At 33.7% G+C, this 26,696-nt stretch overlaps 1 protein-coding gene and 1 long non-coding RNA gene across 6 annotated transcripts in view; one reads left to right on the top strand and one right to left on the bottom strand.

Moving 5' to 3' along the window:
- Positions 1 to 26,696, bottom strand: part of LOC101889444 (collagen alpha-1(XVIII) chain) — a 662,143-nt gene that overhangs the window by 31,560 nt on the left and 603,887 nt on the right. For all 5 annotated transcript variants that reach the window (XM_059124488.1, XM_059124489.1, XM_059124490.1 and 2 more), the window contains one exon: positions 11,602 to 11,781. In XM_059124488.1, the coding sequence (XP_058980471.1) occupies positions 11,602 to 11,781 (180 nt within the window). The remainder of the gene's footprint in view (positions 1 to 11,601; positions 11,782 to 26,696) is intronic.
- LOC131803344 (uncharacterized) lies at positions 2,447 to 3,263 on the top strand. Its single transcript, XR_009342531.1, has 3 exons — positions 2,447 to 2,740; positions 2,797 to 2,950; positions 3,020 to 3,263. It is a non-coding gene; the product is annotated as an uncharacterized LOC131803344 (long non-coding RNA).

Below are 26,696 nucleotides of genomic sequence, written 5' to 3'. Positions count from 1 at the left end.
TATAAGAATTTTCGAAATAACATTTTCAAACTGAGCTTCAAAAACGGTTAGCATTGCAACAATATTTGCAATAACACTTGCAATACACTTTGTCAGAATATTAATTTTGCAAATGTGATTGGAAAAGACTTATGCTCGCTATAATTTTACAAATGTCTTTGCCAAGCAGGGTTTTAAAAACGCGTAGCATTGTAACTGTTTGCAATAACATTTGTTATACATTTCGTGCGAACAACAATTTCGCAAATGTGTTTGCAAACGACTTATGCTTGCAACAGTTTTACAAATGTTTTGTAAATTGTATCCCGTTATTTTAACAGGAGTGTTTTGCAATATTCTGATTTACTTCATTCTCCGAGTTTTATTTGAAGAGTGAAGATTAAAAAGTGCCCAATAAAAAGTGAACGTAAAAATAAAAGTCAACTTAATTGAATAATTATTATATTATATAATTGACACAGGTACGTATTAAGTCATATTTTAAATATGCCGTACAAATTAAAACATAGTGTTCGTAAAGAATCAAAAGAAATTGTTGAATTGTTGTTAAATGCTAAAAAACGTAAAGAAGACGATTCCAACGAAGATGTAGTCGGCGCCAGTGAAAGTGGTTCTTATTCGAGTGATGACAATTTAAATAAAATAGAGTTTTCCAGTTCGGACGACAATGCCGAATTTATAGATTCAGCTGATATAAAGAGTGAAATTGCAGCTTGGGCTATCAAACACACAATAACAACTAGTGCTACAAATGATTTGCTGAATATTTTAAGAAAATTCTTTCCTTTTTTACCAAAAGATGCTAGGACATTAAAACAAACACCGCGCGATGCACCGATAGTTGCAATACAAGGAGGAAACTATGTACATTACGGATTGAAAGATTGTCTAACCGATTTCTTGTCATGCACGAAAAAATATCTAAAGACTTCTATTGATTTAAATATTAACATAGATGGATTACCGGTAGCAAAAAGTTCATTAGCACAAGCCTGGCCCGTTCTTATTAATGTCAATGACACTGATTTTGTGCATACAGTTGGTATTTATAGTGGAAACAGTAAGCCAATAGATGTTAATGAGTTTTTAGGTCCCTTTATCAAAGAATTAACCGAGCTTATGAAGGACAATTTTTCGTTTGATAATAAGACATATAAAGTTAACTGTAGAGCTTTCATATGTGATGCGCCGGCAAGGTCACTAGTTCTGGGAATAAAAACTCATACTGGATACAGTTGTTGCCACAAATGCAACCAGAAGGGTGATCATATAAACAACCGCATGGTGTTCAAATATGAAGAGAACACATTACGCACTGATGAAAATTTTAGAAAACGCTTAGATAAAAATCATTACAAAATACATAATCACATGGCCATAGAAGACTTGCCAATAGACCTAATAACATCGTTTCCCATGGATTATATGCATGTGGTTTGCCTGGGTGTTGTCAAAACTTTAATGACTTCATGGATAAAAAAGAGAAATACAACATCATCCCTTTCAAGGGACAAAATTACAATATTAAACAATCTTCTCTTGTGTTTAAAAGGACAACTTCCTCGTGAGTTTAGAAGAAGTACAAGAGATCTCAATGAGTTTGATCGGTATAAAGCAACTGAATTGCGAACATTTCTTTTGTATGTTGGTCCGTTTATCTTAAAAGGAATTTTGGATGACGAGCGGTATTTTCATTTTCTGCAATTGAGTTTAGCTATTAGAATTTTGTTAAGCCCTGAACAATGTAGATCAAAGAATAAGTGCGCTGACGCATTATTAAAGAATTTTTTGAAGTATTTGCCTAAATTTTATGACGAAAGTATTTCAACGTACAATTTTCATTGTCTCACTCACCTAGCCAGCGATTGTTTGCAATATGGATCATGTGAAACTTTTAGTGCATTTAAATTTGAAAATAAGCTGGGAATGTTGAAAAGGCTTTTAAAGAAAAAAAATAATATATCGGCTCAACTATATAATCGACTAGTGGAGCAAAGTATCAACATCTCACATAGGGATAATACACAACCCAAAATATGTGCATTTTTTTCAGTAGTCCACCCTAATAATTATTATAAAGCTCAAAATAATCTATATCGCGTGTCATCAATAAGCAATCAAGATAGTAAAGTCATTGGACAGAAAGTTTTGAATTTGAGTTCAATGTTCCATAATCCACTGGAATCGTCTCTTCTTGATATTTGGCAAACAACTAAGTTAACAGTTTCACAAGAATCCTACCAACATAGCTTGAAAGACATTACTAAAATCTGTGCTTTAAGAAACAAAAATGATGAATTTGGCTTTTTTCCAGTTATACACTATGACTGAGGACAGTAACATAAATTTCAACAACATATTCAACAACTCGCATAATCTTACTTCCTTACAACCATTATTAAATAATATGGGCCCCCTACAACCTGTGACACTATAAGGTAAATATTCGGTGAAATATTTCGATGGTATAATGGACACCAATTGCCGATATTTTTTCTAATTCTTTTCAGGGATGGTGGCACATTTTTCAAAAGCAATTGAACCCATGTTTATTAGGCTTACTAATGAAGTCACTTCATTACGTCATGAAATAAATGTCCTGCGTAATGAAGTTAAGGAATTGAAGAAGGAGAAATCGCTTGTTGAGTTGTTGATGCCTGAAAGCCCTTTTAAAAATATAGACGAGTTTATGGATTTCGAAAAAAAATTGCAGGAAGACAAAAAGTTTTTGAATATGTTTGTAAGTAGCAAAGGAAAATTAACCGTAACCTAATAATATAATAAACTTCTTCTAAGGGAAAGGAGCTGTTAACGGTTGCCAAAACTCCAAATTTTACAAAAAACTGTTGGCGAAAGCTACTAGTAGACGAACTGGCGCAAAAGATGTGTTGGAAGGGGACAGAGGAGAAAAAAAGTGTACGCAGCCTCAGTTCAGCAAAAGCAATAAGAAGTAAGTAATTTACACGTGTTCTTAATTTACATATTTACTTGCTTTTCTAATTCTTTTGAAATATTATAGATGCAGCAATTTCTATTGGATTGAGCGAGGATGAATATATAAAAAGCACAAAATCTTTTTTCCAGTTCGCGAAAAATAGGCAAGAATCAAAACAAAAATATACTCCAAAGACAAAAAACAAAAATTAATTTTTTTCTTATGTTAGTAATATACCTTATATTAATAATACACCTGATAAAAATGTACAAAATAAAAATTAAACTATAAAAAATAATAAAATTAAAAGGTTTATAAAACTATTACGAAGATAAGTTTAATTTATATATGATAAGAAAACTATTTTTCTTCAAGCATAGTTAATAATTAGACTTCTATGCTTGTTGCAAACTATAAACCAGCAATATTAAAGCAAGGGTTCAATTTGATTTATTCAGCAATTGTTTACAAGCCTTTCATAATAGTAATAACAAGCTTATTCTAAGATTAAAGTTACTAGCTTGTTTCATACTATTGACTAGTAATATTATCACAAGGGTTCAATTTTCATTATTCTATAATTATTAAATTGCCTTTCATAACAGTAATCATAACAGTTTTCTAAGCTTAAGACTTATGATAGTAAGTTTGTTACAAACTTATTTTAAAGCGTTTTGGTTTGTTGGGTTCGAATTTCACTTGATTATTCCCTATTTTTTGATGGCATAGCAAATTTTGAATCATCTTATTATATGGAACAATTTTCAACTGACAAAAACCCTACAGTTCATGATATTTTTAAAATTTTAGAATTGAGTGACTTCGATATTTTCACTCACACCACTGAAACAAAATAAACGACATCTCACATCCGTTTATATTTTCATTTGTCTATGGTTGTGCTACCGAAAAGTACTAGAAATTTACACTACAATATACAATAATGTACAAAGTATTCCATTAAAATCACCTAAGTACAGTAAATTCAGTAAATTTGAAGTTATAAGATTCTTAGTTCATAGTTTTTCAAATTTAATCAATCTGCCCCACCTTGTAATGATTGTCAGTAACTTTTTAAATTTTCTGTCTGTATGCAGTATATGCGCGTTCTAATGCGCATATAGGTATTTGTATATCCTTCATTGGTAGATGGTTGGTCTTTAGAGCGAGTCATGTGTAAACAAGACACACATTTTTGTCAGCCCTGTAGGCGAAATGAAATGCATCTATTATAAGTGTTCATACATCCTTGCATGCTACATGTATATGTGTGTGTGTGTGTGTTGGCATTTTAAAAAATTTGCATAATTAAATGCAATTGAATGTAAAAGACAAGAAGTCATCAACTGGCACAAATACAACAGAAAAACAACAACAACAACAAACATAACTGGCTAAAATAAAAATGCCAAAACTCACACAAAGATCCTGAAAAAGTGAGCAATGTCTAGAAGTACGAGCAAACAAATTGCGAAAGTGAGAAGATATAAACGTTATACAGGAATGCGTACACATGGATGTGAGTGTGTATGTGTGTCTGTGTGAATTCATGTGTTCTATCATTCGTATTAAGTTTGTGTACGTGTTTATGGTGTACATGTCATTTGCTATTTGTCTGCGTCCGTCCGTCCGTTTGCCTGTCTCCACACACATATAGGTTCCAAACTACCGACTAAATGCCTTGCCATATTCAAATGTATGAAGAAGATTCGCTCTTTTTTCGTTATTGTTGTTGTTCTTCTTCTTGTTTAGAATTCCATTTTAATGTCATTTCCTTTGTGATATACGAACAAGCATTCGTTTTATTTTTGTTATCCTGCTGAGTGTTGTTACGGTTATTAAATTTTCATATGCAAATTGCTAAATGTTTTTTCTGCCATTGTTTTAAGGCTCGTTAAGTTGAGTTTTGTTTGTAATTGGCATTTTTTGCTGGTGTTTTTGCGAAGGCCTCTTCGTTGAATTCCATTCAGTTGAATATGTGAAATGCTTTTATAGTTACATTTAACAAAAGTCATGACAATCAAATGATAGAAAGATATGTTATTAAGATGAATATAATAAGCTTAACTATAGCTGTTGGGTGGCAATATTGGCAAGTGTTTTTCTTTTTGTAGACATAATAACTATTGGAATTCAATGGAACCTAACGGATATTTTTTCTAGTAAGAACACTTAAAACTTACGGTTGCTACTTGAAGAGCAAGAATGCAATCAATTATTATCCTTGTTTTCTATTTGTATAATGTGATTTATCGTGGAATTAAAGAAAAGGTGCAATTGCAAAGCATTACCATTAAATAATGATGTTTTTGTTGAAGCATTTTTGAAAATAATTAAAATTTCAAAAGACCATTATTACAAGCTCTCTATAGTTTAATGTTTCAATATATCAAACTTATAAACATTTTTTATACCCTCCGCCTATGGAGAGTTTATTAACCTTGCCATTCCTCATGTGGCGGATCATTGTATATATATTTCAACGATTTCATGTAGCTCCCATTTTTATACCCTACACCACAAGGTGGTCAGGGTATTAGGTCTTTGTGCATTTGTTTGTAACAGGAAACGAGATAGACCCATAGTTCCTTTTGATGATCTGCATAGAATCACTTTCTGAGTTGATTTATGCATGTCAGTCTGTCCGTCCGTCCGTCTGTCCATGTATTCTTGTGAACAAAATGCAGGTCGCACTTATTATCCGATTGAGATGAAATTTTGCAAACAACATTTGTTTGGCTCAAGGACGAATCCTATTGAAATTGGAGATAATCGGTAAAAAAAAATTTATATCTTCGTCCGATTTGCCTTTTATTGTGCACCAAACATGTAATATCAGCCCGAATAGTATGGAATTTTGCACATACAACCAAATTAGGCCTCAAAATAAGTATGCCAAATTTTATCAAAATCGGTTCAGATATAGCTATAGCTTCCATATATATTGTTCATCCGATTTGTTATTTTTGTCCTCCGCAGCCGTAATATGCACTCTGTAACAACAATATTTGGGGAAATATATCAAATGCAGCTCAGAAATACCTTTGCTAAATTTTATCGAGATCGGTTCAGATTTGGATATAGTTCCCATATATATTTTTATCCGATTTCAAATTAATTTCGCACCAATACAAGTCCGAATTTAAAAGATACAAATGCTTCGGCATATTTAGTCCTTTGAATTTTAAATTATAATTATAATCATAATTATAACCCATAAAAACACTTAATTATTAAGTGGAGCTCAACTAAATTAGCAAAGTGGTGTAGGGTATCATAAAATCGGCCCCGCCCGACTTTAGGACTTTCTTTACTGGTTTTAAATTAAAGCCACATTTTCTAAGCGAAATCTTTCAATATTGATATTTAAAGCTCGTAGTGGGTTCTCCTTTATCAAACCCTTGTCCATATACAGGGTGAGATAAAAAAAAAATACAACGAAGTCAAACGCCATAATTTTTAATTTATTGCATGAAAGCAAAAAATGTCGGGAATAAATTTGATTTATTGGAATTGGTCACCTTCGGCACGAATTATGGCCTTCAAACGGCCAATGAAACCGTCACAGGCTACCCGAATGTTGCTCTGCGGTATTTTGGTCCATTCCCGGTGAAGTGCCTGCATGAGGTGAGCAACACTTTGATATTTATTAGTGCCAACCTTGCTTTCCAAAATAACCCAGACGCAGTAGTCCAACGGTTTGGTATCCGGAAATTTTGGTGGCCATTGTGCGCTGAAAATGAAGCGAGGAACCTCATTTAGTAACCATTCTTGAGTGGCGCGTGCTGAGTGCCTGTTGGAATTTCCAAGGTCTTCGGCCAAAATGTTTGTGTGTTCAACTTCATTACTTTTATTTTTAAAATTTTTGTTACCTAATGGTGGAGGGTTTTAACAGTTCGAAGGGTATATTAAGTTTGTCATTCCGTTTGTAACTCCTCGAAATATTTATGTCAGAACCAAAAAGACCCAAATTCTAAGTCGGTATAGCGATGTTCGTCGGTCTGTTGTAATCACGCTATCTTTCGAATGAATTGAAAACAGTTATTATGCTGAAGTACCCATCAATACCTTCAAATGCGAGATTTGAAACGATTCCGGTGGAAAATGCCTTGAAAATCATCACTATACCGAATATATGGAGGTAGCGTTATATTGTGGCTAGACGAAGAAGTGGACCTGCATAAGTATTTTTTTACCATAGATTGTAGTACCTATTAGGAACTTCAAATGCGGAATTTGAAACAATTCCGGAGATTAAAGTCGCTAAAATCATGAAAATACGGAATATGGGGAGGTACCGTTATATGGGGTCTATACAAAGACCTAGACCTATGTATGCACTTTTCTGTCACACGCTGTAGCACCCATTTTGAACTTAAGATACGAAATTTGAAACAATTCCGGTGATTAAAGTCACTAAAATCATCAAAATAACGAATATAGGGAGGTACCTTTGTATGGATGCTATACGATATGGTGGACCAACATAGACAATTATCCTGCTGGGGGTAAAGTACTTATAAGGAACTCCTTGTTCTAATTTTCAGACAATTTTATTGAAAAATGTGGCTAAAATCATAAAATTGCCGAATATCGGGAGGTACAGTTGTATGGAGGCTATACGATATCTTGAACCGTTATAGCCCACCTTCGAACTTGACCTGCCTGCAGGCAAATGACTGATCTGTGAAAATTTTTTCGGTACAGCAATATGGGGGCCATACCAAAACTTGAAACTATATAGCCCATTTTCAGTACCATAGTCCTGCAGAACAAACACATCTGAGAAAAATTTTATCAATCTATTTCATTTTGTTTGGAAACTAGATTGGTTTCCACAGACGGGCGGACATTGCAAAATCGAACTAGAATTTTATGCTGATCAAGAGTATATATACTTTGTAGTTTCTAAAATGTTTATTTCGAGATGTTACAAACGGAATGACAAACTTAATATACCCTCGATACTATGGTGGAGGGTCAAGTCCCCTTTAAAAGACCAAAAACAAAATGGAATATATATTTCCCTTGATATGTAATGTAAATACAGATTTATTTTCGTTTTTGATTTTCAGTCAAATTGTATGATATTTTTGTCTTTAACATCAGCCCTATAAAATTATGTTTTGGAGGTTTTTTTCATTATTCTGCCTTTTAGAAAGCCTTCAGAAATTCCCAATTTAACTTAATTTTTTTGCGGGTAAAACTGTTAAATAAACATAGTGGTGGGATAAGGTTGTCCTTTCCGTATTGCTTCATGTAATCATTCCTTTCAAAAAAGACAAAATCACATCACGCTATTTAACATTAATTATCGACGATTTATATATGTGAAGACGTAACACGACTTTATAGATAACAAAAAAAACGAAGCCACATCATTCTGACCCATAATGAGAACAAATAAAATAAATGGGCGATAACCGAATTGAACGTTTCAATTAAACTGGCATATAAATCAAAGCACATTGGCTATAATGGGTCATTTCAATGGACCCTTACATCCATATGTTTGTTTATGTTACAGATGAGTAAGAACTTCGACCGAAAAGCTTATTTACAAATACACCCCACAATTGTGCGAACAAGGAGACGAAGTATTTCAATATCGCTAATTGTTAATCTAATAAAAAGAATTATTACACAAAAACATTTATATCTCAAAAGTATTTAACCTTAAGCTAAACCTGATAACGTTTTCAGTTCGACAAAAGTAGAGGTATTCATGGGTGAGTGGTTGGGTGGTACATGCCCATTGTATATGGATGATGCCCCGCTGAAACTAGGTTGTATGCGCCAGTAGCCTGAAGTGGCATGGGTAAGGGAACGAACTAACAGTGCTACAGCAATACCAGTACCATTTTATCTTTAATGTCAGAAAAATTGATGGCCACTTAAATTTGAGCAGGCCAATGAAAGTATCAAAGAAACGAATTTATACAAACGAAACACAACAAAGAAACCTGAATTAAGGTATTTTGGTTAATTTTGTATAGAGATAATGCAGGATTGACTAAAATCACGGGTCCGCAATCTAAATTGTTTTCAACTGGTGCTCATTTGGTGAGTGGCAACATCTAGTTCATATTTGATTTGTAAGATATTTAGATTTGTCCTTCTGCTGAAAGAATATGGTTGCGTATACACATGAACAACGGTCGAAAATATTTCGACATTATTTTAAAAATCATGTTAAGAAAACATTTAGGGTACACGCAGACAAATTGAGTACCTGTTTGGTGAGAATTTTGACCCAGACACGTAATTGACAATCTTTTTATGAAAATGAGCAAACAGGGGTCATAACCCTATCGGTCCATGTTGGACGAATTAAAAAAATACTTGTCGGACGTTATACAAATAGAATTTTTATACCCTCAGCCATATCGCTAGAGAGGGTATATATCATTTGATACGACCAAAACGTGCCTCATCGAAATAACGGTCTCTTTGAACCAAATCCGTTTCACGACTTTTCGAGTCGATCTAGCGATGTCCATTCGTCTCGAAGGGAGTATCCGATTTGGTCCAAACTTGCTGTTGGACCATGTTATTGAATAATGTTATTATCAAACTTAGATCGAGTCGGAGATGGACAATTTCGGTCCACACTTTTTGGTACCTCCCCCACAAAAGGTCGAACTTTTCAAAAACAGGATAAAAAGTATCAATCGGTTTTGCCGACAAATGTTGACCCTCAGCCAATGTTCGATTATTTTAATAATCTGCGGCCAAAATGTTTGCGTGCCCAAGGCTTTAATACACCCTCCAGAATATTTTCGCGACAATATTCGTCACTTATTCTGATGCCACGGAAACGAGATAGACCCATAGTTCCTTTTGATGATCTGCATAGAATCACTTTCTGAGTTGATTTATGCATGTCAGTCCGTCTGTCCGACCGTCCGTCCGTCCGTCTGTCCATGTATTTTTGTGAACAAAATGCAGGTCACATTTATTATCCGATTGAGATGAAATTTTCCAAACAACATTTGTTTGGCCCAAGTACGAACCCTATTGAAATTGGAGATAATCGGTAAAAAATTAGATATAGCTCCCATATATATCTTCGTCCGATTTGCCTTTTATTGTTCATCAAACGTGTAATATCACCCCGAATAGTATGGAATTTTGCACATGCAACCAAATTAGGCCTAAAAATAAGCATGCCAAATTTGATGGAAATCGGTTCAGATATAGCTATAGCTCCCATATATATTGTTCATCCGATTTGTTATTTTTGTCCTCCGCAGCCGTAATATGCACTCTGTAACAACAATATTTAGGGAAATATATCAAATGCAGTTCAGAAACACATTTGCTAAATTTTATCGAGATCGGTTCAGATTTGGATATAGCTCCCATATATAACTTCGTCCGATTTACCTTTTATTGTGCACCAAACGTCTAATATGGGATGGAATTTGGCACATACGACCGAACTGAGTCTAGAAGGTAGTATGCCAAATTTGGTGAAGATCGGTTCAGATATAGCTATAGCTCCCATATATATTGTTCATCCGATTTGTTGTATTTGTTACCCACAGCCGTATTATGCACTCCGTAACAACGATATTCAGGGAAATATATCAAATACAGCCGATATATATATTTGCCAAATTTTATCGAGATCGGTTCAGATTTGGATATAGCTCCCACATATATCTTTATCTGATTTCAAATTAATTTTGCACCAAATGGTCAATACAAGTCCGAATTTAAAAGATAAAAATGCTTCGGCATATTTAGTCCTTTGAACTTTAAATTATAATTATAATCCTAGAGTGTATGATTGAATTCTCCCATAAAAACTTTTAATTGTTATGTGGAGCTCAACTAAATTAGCAAAGTGGTGTAGGGTATCATAAAATCGGCTCCGCCCGACTTTAGGACTTTCTTTACTGGTTTCATCTCACCTTGTGGAGCATTTATATCCAATTTTTTGCAAAATCATAATTTCCATATTCATCTGAGTTTTCTGGTCCGATACCAAATGGACAATACTCGCCCATTCCTTCGGAACCTACTGCATAGAGAATTAACAATTTGAATAAACGTACCAGAAGTAAAAAATTTATTTAAATACTCGAACATTGGCTGAGGGTATACATCTGTCGACAAAACCGACTGGTACCTTTTAATTTATTTTTGTTTTGACTTATTGTAAGACAGTGCAACATAAACATTAACAATCTGAAGATAATCATTTGTTGTTAAGTGAATGAAAATTGTCGCGTTCTGAATTTTAAATAGAAATTCTGAATTTCAATTGCCACATTCTTAATTTAAAGTGAGAAATTTGATTTTCAACTAAAATCCTCTTCTATTAAAGCAGATTATTTGAATTTCGAATGGTATTTGAATTACAGTTGAAAATGATTTCTTACATTGTATTGAATATGGAAACTTTTGGCTGCAAACGTTTCATGTGGTTTATTTTTGTTCAATACTTCACACATTTTCTTTTTAAAAATATCCATTCTAGACATTTTAAAGGCCAAAGCATTTCGAACTTATTATTACCTTTAATACGTTTTAATTATAAATTTCTTATTATTTTGTATTTTTTGTTATCACCAAATATTTTCAAATATAATACAATAAAAACCAAATATCTATTTAAATGACAAAACAATATTTAACATTGTAATTAAAAAGAAACTTACCATAAGGGATCTGTCAGAACGTTTTTGCCGCTAAAACTGTAGATACGTGGCGCTTGCGAAAAGAAACCTCCCTGGCCATTAAATATGCCCTTCCACGAATTAAAGAGGACATCACCTCTTGTATTCACCACCGGCAGATCACGGTCTGCGACACGTACAATTGAATCTAGATTTTGAACCCTGCAAAGAAAACACAAAACGGAATAGGTAAAATAAATGCATAAAATACAATTGAAATTAGCACAAAAGGTCATGTGAATGGAAACGAAGAAAACGGCAAGAAAAACAATAATGGCTATTCTAAAAAAAAAAAATGAAATAAATATCCTTGGAGTAAAAATATTTTTTCATTCACACGCTTCTGTTGAAAATTAAAAAATAATATTATTCTATTGAGAAAAGATAAAGATGCGGACAGTAAAAAAAAAATGTGTAGGAGAGTTTTAGTAGTACGTAAATGTCTTGTTTGGAGTAAATGGTCTATTTAATTATATAAATGCTATTAATGTTCGTGCCATTTATAGTTAATACTTTATATTGCGATCACTTTTTTTAGAATCGTGTACAAAATCTAGGGTAAATGGTAAACAATATTTTTTACATACTACATTATTTGATCTGTAGTAGGATTTCCCAAAAAATAGTTTTTCTATGGCCATATATATCGATCGGTTTTCGGAATTCGGTACAAATTATATTAAAATTTGAGCAGATTTGGATATAACTCCCATATATATTTTCGGCCGATTTTGTATATTTGATGGACCAAAACAAGCTATGTATCTCCAATTTCAATGACATTTGAATGTGTAACGGACTTTTGGTACCAAAATAAACTTGCCACATTATATAGAAATCGGTTCAGATTTGGATATACCTTCAAAATATATATTATTTATTAACTCAAAATAACTCTCAAGGACAAACTCTTCTATGTATGCCCATCCATCCGTCTGTCAATGTTAATTTGTAATCACTCTACAGGTCGCAGTTATGGTCCGATCTTTATGAAATTTAGAATGAAGGTGGGGCTAGAACCAGAGTAGAACCCTATTTCTTTTGGAGATGAGCATAATATTTAGGGTCGAAATGGACCAAAAACTGAAAAATTTCATGGTTTTGCAGTTGCTCTACATTTCGCAATTATAGATCAATCGACGCGGAAGTTAGCATGGGGCTAGCTTAGGGCTAGGCAGAAGTCTTCCAATTTTGATGATCATAGAGTAATATTTAGTGGGTAAACAAGACCATTTGTGTAAATTTTCCATTAAACCTCGAATATTTTTAATCCCGGCAAAATCACAAATAGGCAAACAGGTCAATCCTGACCGTTACGTATATGCCGATAGTAAATATATCGGATATATATAGCGAAACATAAACAATGTATATATACAAAGGAAGGGGATGTTAGCTAGAACGATTTTGACAAATTTTGTCAATTTTGCCCTCTTGGCAAAAAAGAATAAAATCTGAAAAAATCGCATAAAAAGATGTCAATAATGACATCTTGGCAAAAAAGAATAAAATCTGAAAAAATCGCATAATGTTAATATAGATTTTCTTGTATTTTGTGACAATTTTTTATTTTTCCATATTTTTTATCACTTGCGATTTTTATACCCTACACCACATAGTGGTAAGGGTATTATGTCTTTGTGCATTTGTTTGTAACATGGAGAAGGAAACGAGATAGACCCATAGTTACTTTTGAGAACCTTCATAGAATCACTTTCTGAGTCGATTTATGCATGTCCGTCCGTCTGTCCGTCCGTCCGTCCGTCTGTCCATGTATTCTTGTGAACAAAATGCAGGTCGCATTTATTATCCGATTGAGATGAAATTTTCCAAACAATATTTTTTTGGCCCAAGGACGAACCCTATTGAAATTGGTGAGAATCGGATCAAATTTAGATATAGCTCCCATATATATCTTCATCCGATTTCGGGTTAAATGAGCACCAAATGTCCACTATCAGTCCAAATTACCTGAATTTTGGCACACCCAACCGGGTTCGGCCTAGAAGCAAGTATATCAAATTTGGAGAAAATCGGTTCAGATATAGCTATAGCTCCCATATATATCTTTCATCCGATTTGATCTTTAAGTCCCTCACATTCCTACTATGCACTCCACAACCGTGATATTTGGTACCAGGTATTAGGTGGAGCACAGAAATAGCTGTTTTAAATTTTATCGAAATCGGTTCAGATTTGGATATAGCTCCCATATATATCTTCATCCGATTTCGGGTTAATTGACCACCAAATGGGCAATATCAGCCCAAATGGCCCGAATTTTGGCACATGTGACCGAGATTAGCCTTAAAGTAAATACAACAAATTTGGAGAAAATCGGTTCAGATTTGGATATAGCTCCCATATATATCTTCATCCGATTTCGGGTTAATTGTGCATCAAATGGCCGATATAAGTCCAAATAAACTGAATTTTAGTACATCGGACCAAATTCAGCCTAGAAGCAAGTATATCAAATTTAGTGAAAATCGGTTCAAATACAGATATAGCAACCATATATATGTTTCATCCGATTTAGTGTTTTAGTCCCTTACATTCGTAATGTTCACTCCACAACCGTGATATTTGGTACCAGGTATTAGATGGAGCACAGGAATAGCTGTTTTAAATTTTATCGAAATCGGTTCAGATTTGGATATAGCTCCCATATATATCTTCATCCGATTTCGGGTTATTGACCACCAAATGGCCGTAATAGCATCAATTTTGGCAAATCCGACCGAAACCAGCATAGAAGCAAGTACACCAATTTTAGTAAAAATCGGTTCAGATATAGCTATAGCTCCCATATATATGTTTCATCCGATTTCGTCTTTAAATCCCTCACATTCGTAATATGCACTCCACAGAAATGATATTTGGTACCAGTTATCAGATAAAGCCCAAAAATAGTTGATTTTAATTTTATTAAAATCTGTTCCGATTTGGATATGCCTCCCATATATATCTTCATCCGATTTCGTGTTAATTGTGCATCAAATGGCCAATATCAGCCCAAATGGCATGAATTTTGGCAAATCCGACCGAAACCAGAATATAAGCAAGTACACACATTTTAGTAAAAATCGGTTCAGATATAGATCTAGCTCCGTATATATGTTTCATCCGATTTGCTCTTTAAGTCCCTTACATTCGTAATATACTCTTCACAGGAATGATATTTGGTACCAGATATCAGATAAAGCCCAAAAATAGTCGATTTTGATTTTATAAAAATCTGTTCAGATTTGGATATAGTATAGCATAGCATACTCTTCACAGGAATGATATTTGGTACCAGATATCAGATAAAGCCCAAAAGTAGTCGCTTTTAATTTTCTCAAAATCTGTTCAGATTTGGATATAGCACCCATGTGTATCTTCATTCGATTTCGAGTTAATTGTGCAACAAATGGCCAATATCAACCGAAATGGCATGAATTTTGGCATATCTGGCCAAATTCAGCCTAGAAGCAAGGACACCAATTTTAGTAAAAGTCGTTTCAGATATAGCTATAGCTCCCAAATATATCTTCATCCGATTTCGGATTAAATGTGCAGCAAATGGCTAATATTGGTACATCAAATTTAGTGAAAATCGGTCGGATACAGCTATAGCTCCTATATATACCTTTCATCCGATTTGTACTTTAAGTCCCTCAAATTCGAAAAATGTACGATACAAGAATAATATTTGGTATCAGATGCAGCCAAGAAATATCTTCTTTTTCCGTTTTACAAATATCGGTTCAGATTTGGATATACCTCCTATATATATATTCATCCAATTTCGTGTTGATTGCGCACCAAATGTCCAATATCAGCCCAAATGTCCTGGGTTTTGGCAAATCTGACCGAATTCAGCCTAGAATCAAATACATCAAACTTGGTGAAAATCGGTTCAGATATAGCTATAGTTCGTAAAATGCACGATAGAATTAGATAGATTTTGATTTGGTACCAAATATCTCATAGAGCTCTGAAATGCCCTGTATAAACCTTTTTACGAGAGCTCTACTAAATATGCATAGTGGTGTAGGGTATCATATAGTCGGCCCCGCCCGACTTTTGAGCTTTCCTTACTGGTTTCAATTTGACTAATAATATTGAAGTGTTTGTTTTGTAATATTTTTTCACATTACAACACAGGTTGGGGATATTATATACAGATGGCAATTATCGTCCGATCCTCATGAAAATTTTCACAAGGGTAGTAGAGCTTCATATGACAAATGAAAAAAAAAAAACAAGTAAAAAGGCTGTAAGTTCGGCCGAACTTTGAATACCCTCCACCATTTGGTACAAATTTGGCAATTTTCAAAAAAATAAAATCCGTTAAAAGTTTTGTTAAAATCTTAAAAATACCGAATGTAGCCGTACATTAGCGTCTATACGACGACGTGGACGTGCATAGGCAACTTTTGTCATAAGCTATCATAATATTCAAATGCGAAACTTGAAAAAAATCAGTTTATAATGTAGCTAAAATAATCAAAATACCGAATATAGGGAGATACCATGGGCGTTATAAAATGTGGACCTGCACAAACAATTTTCTGGCATAGGCTGTAGTATCCATTACGAACTTCAAATACAAAATTTGAAGCAATTCCGGTAACTAATGTCGCTAAAATCATCAAAATATCGAATATCGGGTGTATTATTATGTAGGTGCTATACGAAGGCGTGGACCTACCTGGCCCGTTTTCTGTCTTTTGATGTAGTTTCTATTACGAACTTCAAATACCAAATTTGAAACAATTCCGGTGAATAATGTCTCTAAAATCATGAAAATACCGAATATCGGGGGGTACCGTTATAAGGGGGCTATACGAAGACGTGGACCTACATGACCCATTTTCTGTCTAATGCTGTAGTATCTATCACGAACTTCAAATACCAAATTTGAAACAATTCCGTTAAATAATGTCGCTAAAATCATCAAAATACCGAATATCGGGAGGTACCATTATATGGGGGCTATACGAAGACGCGGTCTTGCATGGCCCATTTTCAATACCAAAAGTCCTGCAGACATAATACACAAATTTTTATCAACTTACTTCATTTCGTTCGGAAGCTATAGTGATTTCCACAGACGGATAAACGGAGGGACATTGATAAATCGACATAGAATTTTATGCTGATCAAGTATATATATTTTGCGGGGTCTAAAATGTTTATTTCGAGGTGTTACAAACGGAATGACAAACTTAATATACCCTCCATACTATGGTGGAGGGTATAAAAAGATTAGACTGCTCATTAAAGCTACAGGAAGGTTAAACTCTAACCTGTGTAATTAACTTCTGTTTCAATTTTAATCCGAATAGAATTTTAGATATGATAGATTAATAAATCAATATAATTAGCAATTATTTATTTCATTATTTGTATCCGTGTTACTTGAATAACAATTTGTCTTCTATTCAACTGACGAATGGCTAAGAAGTCTGACAAATAGCTGTAATTCATGTTTTCTTCAGCTCCAATGATTTTCTCAACTCGGCAATTATGTTTTTGCCGTATTTACTATTAGCTCTCACCACAATGAAATATCTCTCCTGCAAAAGAGGTTAATCAGGTTAATCGAGCAATTTTAAAACTCTACCAGCGAAACAAAACCAACCAATGATTCTTATCCATCCTTCTTCCACCACTCATCGAATAGGGAAAATATTTCTTGGGTATTTTGAACACGTTTTATAATCGGCTATTATTTTAATAGCTGGTTTTGTGGGTGGTAAAAGTAAATACAAATTAGAAATTGTTTTAAATTTCTGTGTTTCGCTTCAACCTACAAGCATTTCATTCATTTCATGTGCTTGCTCCACGCTTGTATGCCAGTGTGTCTCTCACGGTGTTTATCCCAAAAAATGCCATGGCAAAATCGAATAGATTCTTTGTGTTTTCTTTTCCAGACGAAGAAACATAAGGACCCTTCATCTTCTTCCACGACGGCTCATTATTTTTGCAGGAAATTCGAGCCCCTGCACTCCGTTGAGAGCTGCTAATAGTGGCGTTGGTGGTTTTTGGGCTAGGTAAACATTTATTTCGTAGATTCGACGATTATTCTTGTCATTTGTTTTATGGCAGCCAAGGTGCGTTTTGGAGTGGCAAATAAAAAAAAAATAATCGAGATTACGCATTTTGTGGGGCACCTTTTAATTTTAATAATCCACATTGTTAGCTGTGTCAAAGTTTATGATATAAAAATAAATTGCCAAAGGTATTTTATAATGAATATTTCTGAGCAGCGTCATTGGAAATTCTATGATGGTGGAGGTTTCAGGTTTTAATTACAGTAATAAATTCAATGTTGAACTTATGGCGTTAGGTTAATTCTTTCCTAGATAACATTGAAGGAAAAACTTGTTAATGGACTTTTAATTTTATATGTAAAGTTTGATTTTTCTCATTTATGATTGGGTTAGAAATTATATGTATGTATTTGTCCATTTTTTAAAACTACAAGTTATGTTCTTTAAATTAAAAAGTTTAATGTCTAAATTAAGACATTTTTGCAAAGGATTTATTTACTGACATCAGCTTATGTGGTTTCTATACAATTCGATCTCAAAAATATGCCTTGTTATACACAATTTTTATAACTCAAAGAATCTAAACTTGTCGCATCATAAAATTTATATCAAGAATTTGACAAGATGGGCTATATATTGGTTCACTTCTTCTGCTACCAGCACAACAAATGTTCGACATTTTCTAAAAATATACAAAATTATTTATATGTGATGGTATCTGTGATTGAGATTTGACGGTGGTTTGGAAATGTGTCCTGTATTTGTAGGAAAAGTACTGTATAGTACTAAATTTGGTATTGCTATTGAGTTCTGGAATTGAGATATAGTGGTGGTTTTGGAAAATTTTACGAAAAGTACTAAAATTGGTATTTGCTGGAATTCCGAAATTTGATATTGAGGTATATGTTGGTATCTGATGTTGAGATGTTGAGGTGGTTTCGGAGATGTGTGCCATAATGTACGAAAAGTACTAAATTTGGTATTGAGCGAAGGAGTAAGTAAAAGTAAATTTGAGCTGAAATCCTGAAATTTAATGTTGAGGTCTTGGTATCTGGAATTGAGATATGAAGGTGGTTTTGGAAATGCGTACTATAATTGTACGAAAAGTAAGTAAATAGTACTAAATTTGGCATTGGGTGAAGAAATAGAGCTAAAATTTGATATTGAGGTCTTTTGATATTGAGGTCTTTTGGAAATCTATACCACAACTGTACAAAAAGTTCTAAAAACTAATACATTTAGTGTTAGATAAATTCGATATGGATGTCACTGTTGGTGTCAGCGGTTGCGAGAAGGAGAATATGCGTACTATTATTGTGCTAAATGGTAATAAATTTGGCATTTGGGGAAAGTAAGGAACTAAAATCCTGAAATTTGATATTGAGGTCATTGTTGGTATCTGAGGTTGAGATACGGAGATTGTTTTGAAAATGTGTACAATAACTTTTCAAAAAGTGGTGGTTGGACATGCGAAGTACAATTGTACGAAAAGTATGGTAATAAATTTGGGATTGGATCTTAAGATAGATTTGGGTTTTCAAATTTGATATAGAGGCCACTTTTGGTTTCTAGGATATAGAAAATTGAAATCACGATACAGCCCACATTATTCGACGTAGAGCTTCAAAATTTCGCAGAGCAATTTGAATTGTGTCTAGGATGGTTGGTATTGAAAATGAGATATATCGATAAACGTTTTGGCATAGCCGCCATATAACGGTACCTCCCGATATTCGGTATCTTGATAATTTTCGCCACATTTTTCCATGAATTTGTCTAAAAATTAGTAAAAATTTGTTCTAGCTGCGGTGGCGAAACATTGTATGTGTAGGTCCACGTTTTTGTATAGCCCCCATATAACGGTACCTCCCGATATTCGGTATTTTGATGATTTTAATCACATTTTTCAACGAATTTGTCCAAAAATTGTTAATTTTAGTTCATAGTGGGTTCTAGCTCCTGTGGCGAAACTTTGTATGCATAGGCCCACGTTTTCCTATAGCGCGTATGTAACTATACACACCTATATTCGTTTTTTTTATAATCCTAGTCATATTTAGCCACGAAATTGTTTCAAAAGTGGTATTTAAGAAGATTAGATAGATGAAAATCCTTGAAGGATAAAATTGCCTATATAGATTCCCGTTTTGGCATGGCCCATATAACGGCCACACATACTTTATGATTTTTTTTTTTAGGTTTAACAGCATTATCCAAACGGCCTTACTGATATTTGTAGTTAAAGGTGGAACACGTTTGAATTCAGATACTTTTATAAATATTGTTTTCTTTACCCACTGGGGGAGGGTATTAAAAGTTCAGCCCGGCCGAACTTTATGTTTTCACTTGTTCTTTCTATTTCTGTTCTTTTTTACAAATACTTGACAACACTGTGTGCCTCATAATAGCAGTCTACAAATTTGGATGATACCCAGATGATACCTATCAGAGCCAAGGTACAAAAACTTATGCATATCATATAAAATATATATTTAGACAAATATAGCCCGAACAACTAGTGTGATAATATTTATTGTGTGGATCTTTAAGCTAACGATGTTGCTCTGATATTAATTATATGTTCGTTTCAGAAATTTATATAAGCTTATTATAAAGGTAATCAAATTTCTTTTTATATATTGATACTTCAAAAGTCTCAAAGAAAACAATTCACTGAAACCCCACACAAATATACATAAAGTTCACTGGAATATTTTTTTTCAATATTTTCCTTTCACCATGGATCCCATACTATGAGGCACAAATTCATTGTATCGACGGGTATGAATTTAAATTCAAATTAATAAAATGAATTTTACGTGGTGGGCTTTTTCTTGCCTACAACCTGGCTTACAGACTCTTATCTATAGGTATGCATTTATAATCGAATTCGGGCAAAGGTGTGCGGTAGGAAGTGGAAAAAGCAAAACAAACAATGACAAACAGAAGAAATATAAGAAAAGAAAATGCTCCAATTCTAAGATAAGGCACGAAACGTATACAATTTGTTTGACTTTAGAGTCTTTGTTTTATTTTATATTTAACATTAGCAGAATTGGTGGTGGTTTGGTGTGTGGGGCGCAAGTGGGGTTCGCTGCAAAGTACTTATGAATATCTTCGCCATTATTATGGCATTTGTTGGCTTAGTTGTTGTTCTTTCTGCTTTGTTTATATTTAAGCACCTTACAGGTAGGTATGTTGCCCCTAAAGTTGGAAAATATAATTCCGCAGATGGTTGCAAAAAGCCTTTTGTATAATATTCCTTTAAAACGGGACAGGAAGTACAACAGATGTTCAAATTAAATTATCTTAATTTAATGAATTTTTCGAATTGATTTAAGAGGGAGGAATGAGTGGTTAAATTAATTTGCAACCTTGTACCCCAATGCTTGCAATATTTTCAATATCGCTATATATAATATTTAACATTGATTTGGTATCTTTTATGAAAATTAGTCATATAAGTTTACTGTTAAGTGAAAGTCTAAATAAATCATGTCACTTAACGGCCAAGATTTTTTTAAAATGCTGTAACAGAGTGCAGTTAAGGCCTTCAAAATTTTACATAAAAAAGTATCCGATTTGATCCAAACTTGGTAAATCATAATATTATTAACAAACTTAGATCGAGTTCGGAAATGGGCAATATCAGTACACTCCTTCTGGTACCTCCCCCACAAAATATCAAATTTTTCTAAGAAATGATTTTAATGCATAGGAAGAGATAGGATTATCAGATTTTGCTCCAACTTTGCAAATCCTGATATTTGCATCTGTGCTAGGTAAGGTGTGAAAATGGACAATGTCGGTCCACTCCATCAAGTACCTCCCAACACAAAGGCTCAAAATTTTATATATCCATGAAGTTCATAAAAAGATAAATTAACATCTGATTCCATTCAGACTTGGCACATCTCAATATTTCTATCAACACAAGATCTTTAATAAAATTGCTAGAGATCGGACCATTTCTTCTGGTACCTCCCCCACAAAGGGTAAAAATTTTGAATAACCAAAACGATTATAAAATCCGAAATATGCATTCGATTCTCCTCATATTTTAGACATCCCATTATTTCCACAAACACAAGATCTGCTGTGAAGATGGAAAATATTGGTCAACTTCTTCCGGTACCTCCCCCACAAGGGGTAACATTTTGAATATCCATGAAGCTCACAAAACGCGAAATTAACATCCGATTCCATTCAGACTTGGCACATCTCAATATTTCCATCAACAAAAGATCTGTCATAAAGATGGTAGAGATTGGACCATTTCTTCTGGTACCTCCCCCACATAGGGATCAAGATTTTGAAAAACAAAATGCTCAAGAAAGAAAACCAAATAAGCATCCAACTCTCTTCACACATACAAACATGTTTTCCTGTGAACCCCTTCTGGTACCTCACATTCCAAGGGACACAATTTTCAATACTCTTATCTGTCATAACTTGAGAAACAAGTCAGCGATGCGTTACAACTTGCTATATTTAAATATTTCTCTCAACCAGAAACCTGTGATGAATATGGAATTTATGATTTCGAACAAAATTGGATAAAAATGATTGTTACAATTTTGCTCATACCAATATTTTTATCTGTATTAGATGATGTAATAAATTGAAGTAATTCGGTCGACTATAACTGGTACATCACGCACATTTTAAGATTTTCTAAAAATTATCACTTACCTCATATAAAGTGAAGGAAGTAACCAATATAGACCAGTTGAAAATCAATGCAGAATTGGATATGCCTCTCATAGGGTAAGTGTGCCTAAGTTCGGCATGTCCCAGTAGTCGGCACTTTTTATTTTTAAGCCCAAATTAATGAAACTATTTTAACTAAATGTATTTTGCGTACTTCAAATATATTGTCAGCTATCTTTTGTGTACAATTCGCTAAGAGAAGATGATTTATTCTAATAAAAATTAAATATTTGTCTGTGAAGGTCCTCAACAATCCATATTCTTAAGAAAAGTACAATAAAGACGTCGAATCAGTTTACTAAACAAAAATATTATATTTTAATGAATTAATTTATTATTATTATTAATTATTTTTACAAAAAAATTGGTATGCCGACTGTTGGAACATGCCATACCGACAATTAGCAAGTGGTGCCGACTACTGGCAAAAAAAGCATACAAATATATGAAATTTAATAAAAAGTTATTAAAACATTATTTATTATTGCAAAAACTATACAAAATTTCGAATATGAATAAATTAACTTTGTAATAATTGAAAAGTTCCACTCAGAATGGTGAGCGATTAAAAACGCGAAAATCCTAAAAGTGCCGACTACTGGTACACTTACCCTATATTAGTTCCCTCTGAAACCAAATTATAACTGGTCTAAAGCCCAGATACTCATTAAAATAAAATATTCTTTTATCCGCTCAACTAAATATGCATAGTGGTGTAGGGTATCATATAGTCGGCCCCGACTTCCTTACTGGTTTAATTATTTATTGATTTCTTGTGGCAATTTTGTAAGAGCTTACTTCCTATGACAGATACATGTTGAAATTTTGGTTTAGTAATATTTGATAACGAGATTTTTTTTTACTTTAGTAAAACATTGCTTAAATTCCTTTTTATGTGTTATTGTTAATTATACATAGAGTGTAATTTATCAATCACAGCGCTATGTGTGTACACATTTTGGGGTTAATTCGGTTATTATCACTCAACTAAGTTATAGCATTAAACATTTATTTCTACCTTCCTGTTCATGTCTGTGAATCATGCCATACCCTTGTCATCCTGCGTTATTTGTCGACCTGTTTTAATTTATAATGAAATATGTACACATTTCTCTACGCTTGACTGCTTAAGTGTTAGGAACACCTTTCGCAAAGATTTATGTTCTCCATTCGTACGTTTTATTGAAATGCGCGTAAAACACCATTGTTGGTTGTTTACGATTTTCTTGGTTCAATACACTGCCGACATAAAAAATTGGCATTGGACCAAACGAAAATCGTCTGCCTTGGATGGCTTGGAGAAAAAAAAAAAAACAATTTTACATAAGGATATCCTAAAGTTTATGGAAAATTGAGAATTTCAAAATTATTTTGCAGAAAAAGCAAGGTGTGTTCAGACTTTTGTTGCCAAATACCTTGCAGCAATGTAAATGTGGACCACATATTATATGTTATATAATTCACCATCAGTATAAAAAAAATTGCGCTACCACAGAAATGTTAAACTAAAAATTATTTTTTATGAAATTTATAACAGGTAGCTCTTTGTCTGACATGGAAAACTAATAAATGCTTTGCATAATTACAAACGAAGTTCAAACCAACCAACCGACCAACCATCTATCCTGACTGCCAGTTCAGTTTAGCAAAATAAGTTGGGGATTAATTTTGCATAAATAACTTTACGAAAAAAGAAAAAAATAATAAAAACAACAACAACCTCTCTATAGTTAATTATTTTTATGATGCTGTAGTTGTTACTGTCGTTTGGTGGTTTTGCATTTGGTAGAAAAGGGCAAATCCTTGTGGTTATTTCAACAAACATGTGCTACTCTCAGTGAAAACTTTTAATAGCATTTTACATTACTTTTTCATATCATGCCTGACAGGACTTCGTTTTTTTTGGCGTAAGCAAATATGTTTACACATCACACCAAAAAGCAGTGAAAAATATTTCCCTTAACATGTTTTTTATGATGCTCAGCATAAGCTAAACCACAAAAATGGTTTGATTGACATTAGAAAATTAAAAGTCAGTCAAATAGATGGACAAACCAAATATCACGTAAAAGTATTTCTCCATTCCTAAAAAAAATGTTTTAAAATTTTCGTTCGACACATATATAGACACAAATGTGTGGTGTATATGAGTATCATCGAATATTATATTCTACTTAACCAGGTTAGTTAAGTTATGCGTAACTTAAGGATAATATAATAATTTGCATAACTCATTTTTTATTAATCGACTTCGAACTTCCAGACTGGGGTATATTTTCGGATCTAGTTTTCTAAACATCACCACATGAAATATTTAGCTTGCCATTCCATTTGAACTTCTTGGAATAGGCTTACATATTTTTGATCTGTATAGGTTGATAAATTTTCACTCAAATGTATTTTGGGACTGTTTAGTTGTATTGAAAATTGGACGATATAGGATATTTTCCACCGAATTTGCTTTAAATCGATAGTCTATGTTCACAGCTTAAAATGTCCTGCCCAGTTAGTTCCAAATTGAGTTATTATCCGATATTCGGTATTCTGATGATTTTAGTCACATGTTTCAACTGCATTTTTTTCCTAAGTGAAACACCCATATTTTGAGGATTTAATCGTTTCAAGTTTTATATTTAAAGTTTGTGAGAGATATAATTTTCTTTGACAGAAAATTGCCTAGACAGGTCAGGTCTATAGCCAAAGTTGTATAACCATCATGTGGTGGTATCTACCGATAGCGATGTCCACCTACTGTCTGGCGGTCTGTTGTAATCACACTGTATTTCGAAAAAAATGAGATAGGAGGACAACAACCTTTGTATAAACGGTCAAATGCATAAATGGACCATGTCGCTCAACGTTTTCGTTAACCAAATATGGAGCGTACCATCATATGAATGGTACCAAAACATGAACCCATAGATACAAATTACTGTTACCAGCATTGTTATCTATTGTGCGTCTAAAATACATTTATGAAAATTTCATGGGAAATCTGGCTACTATCATTGGGATACAAAATATAGGTGGGTACTGTAATATGGAAACAGTGGATCAAAATGAACAATGTTCCGACACCGATGTTGGAACCCATTTTGAACTTCAAATACCAAATCGGATCAGATTTGGATATAGCTCCAATAAATACTGTCGTCCGATTTCATAAGTATTGTGGAGCATATGTGAACAATACCAGACCGGACCGCACACACATTCAAGTTTAGTCCAGAAGTATGTCTGGCAGTTTTGGTGAATATCGGTTCAGATTTAGATATAGCTCCCATATATATCTCGGACCGATTTCAATTGTATTTCGCGCCCTATCTGTAATATTTATACAAATCGGATGTATTACCTAGCTATACAGGTTGAGGTGAAAAAACTGCAACCAAATTCAGACTGCTGTCATTTCTAAGCCTCTCATCCGACATTAAAATTATTCCAGTGACAGTTCATTATATTGTTTACAAGCGTTCAAAAGCATATTGGTGAGCATTTTCCAGAAAAAAAGTTATTCGTGATAGTGTGATTTCTTTATATTTGGCTGGAAAACCACAAGTGTCTATCGTTAGAGCACTTCAGCATTTAAATGAGAATAAATCTTTTGTGTCTCGTACCATAGCTCGTTATCGTGAGACTGGTAGCGCAGCCCGACGTCAAGGAAATGGACAGAAGAAAACAGCAACATCAGCAGAAATGGTTCGATAAGTAAAAAAGCGACTTGATCGAAAACCGCGTCGCAGTGGCCATTTCATTCGGCAAATATTGAAAAATGAGCTAGGGGTATAGTCATTAAAATTCCAAAAAGTTCAAGAACTTACACCGCAACAGAAAGAAAATAGACTAAAAAGAGCTAAAGAGTTGCTTCGCTTGGCCGAAAGTGATGAACTGCCGATTTTGGTTTTCTCCGATGAGAAAAAATTCGTTGTCCAGCAGTTTGTAAACAAACAAAATGATCGTGTTCACTTGCCAAAGAGGTCAGATGAAAATGTGCACCTTCAATTGGCCACCTGAACTCAAGCGCCATGATGGTGTGGGCCGCCATAACAGCCGATGGTCGCTTTCCGCTCATATTAATCGATCGATCGAATATTTGTCTAAATTATGTAGGTCTAAAATGACTCGAGAACATGGGAAAGCATGCATATTCTTGGTCTTCATAAAGGTTATGCTTATAAAGAACTGTACTACTGTTTTCAAAGAAACACTTTTTTTTGCTCTTTAACTACACCCAATTGTTTTATTATTTATATTTCAAAAGAATGTTGTTACCACTTTTTGGTAAACATCATGCCTTTCTTGGTCACGTTCATTCAAGATAGCATT

The sequence above is a fragment of the Musca domestica genome, unplaced genomic scaffold, assembly GCF_030504385.1.
Source record: "Musca domestica strain aabys unplaced genomic scaffold, Musca_domestica.polishedcontigs.V.1.1 29, whole genome shotgun sequence".
NCBI lineage: Eukaryota > Metazoa > Arthropoda > Insecta > Diptera > Muscidae > Musca > Musca domestica.
The sequence above is the reverse complement of the archived record's forward strand: the minus strand, read 5'-3'. Positions and strand labels throughout refer to the sequence as shown.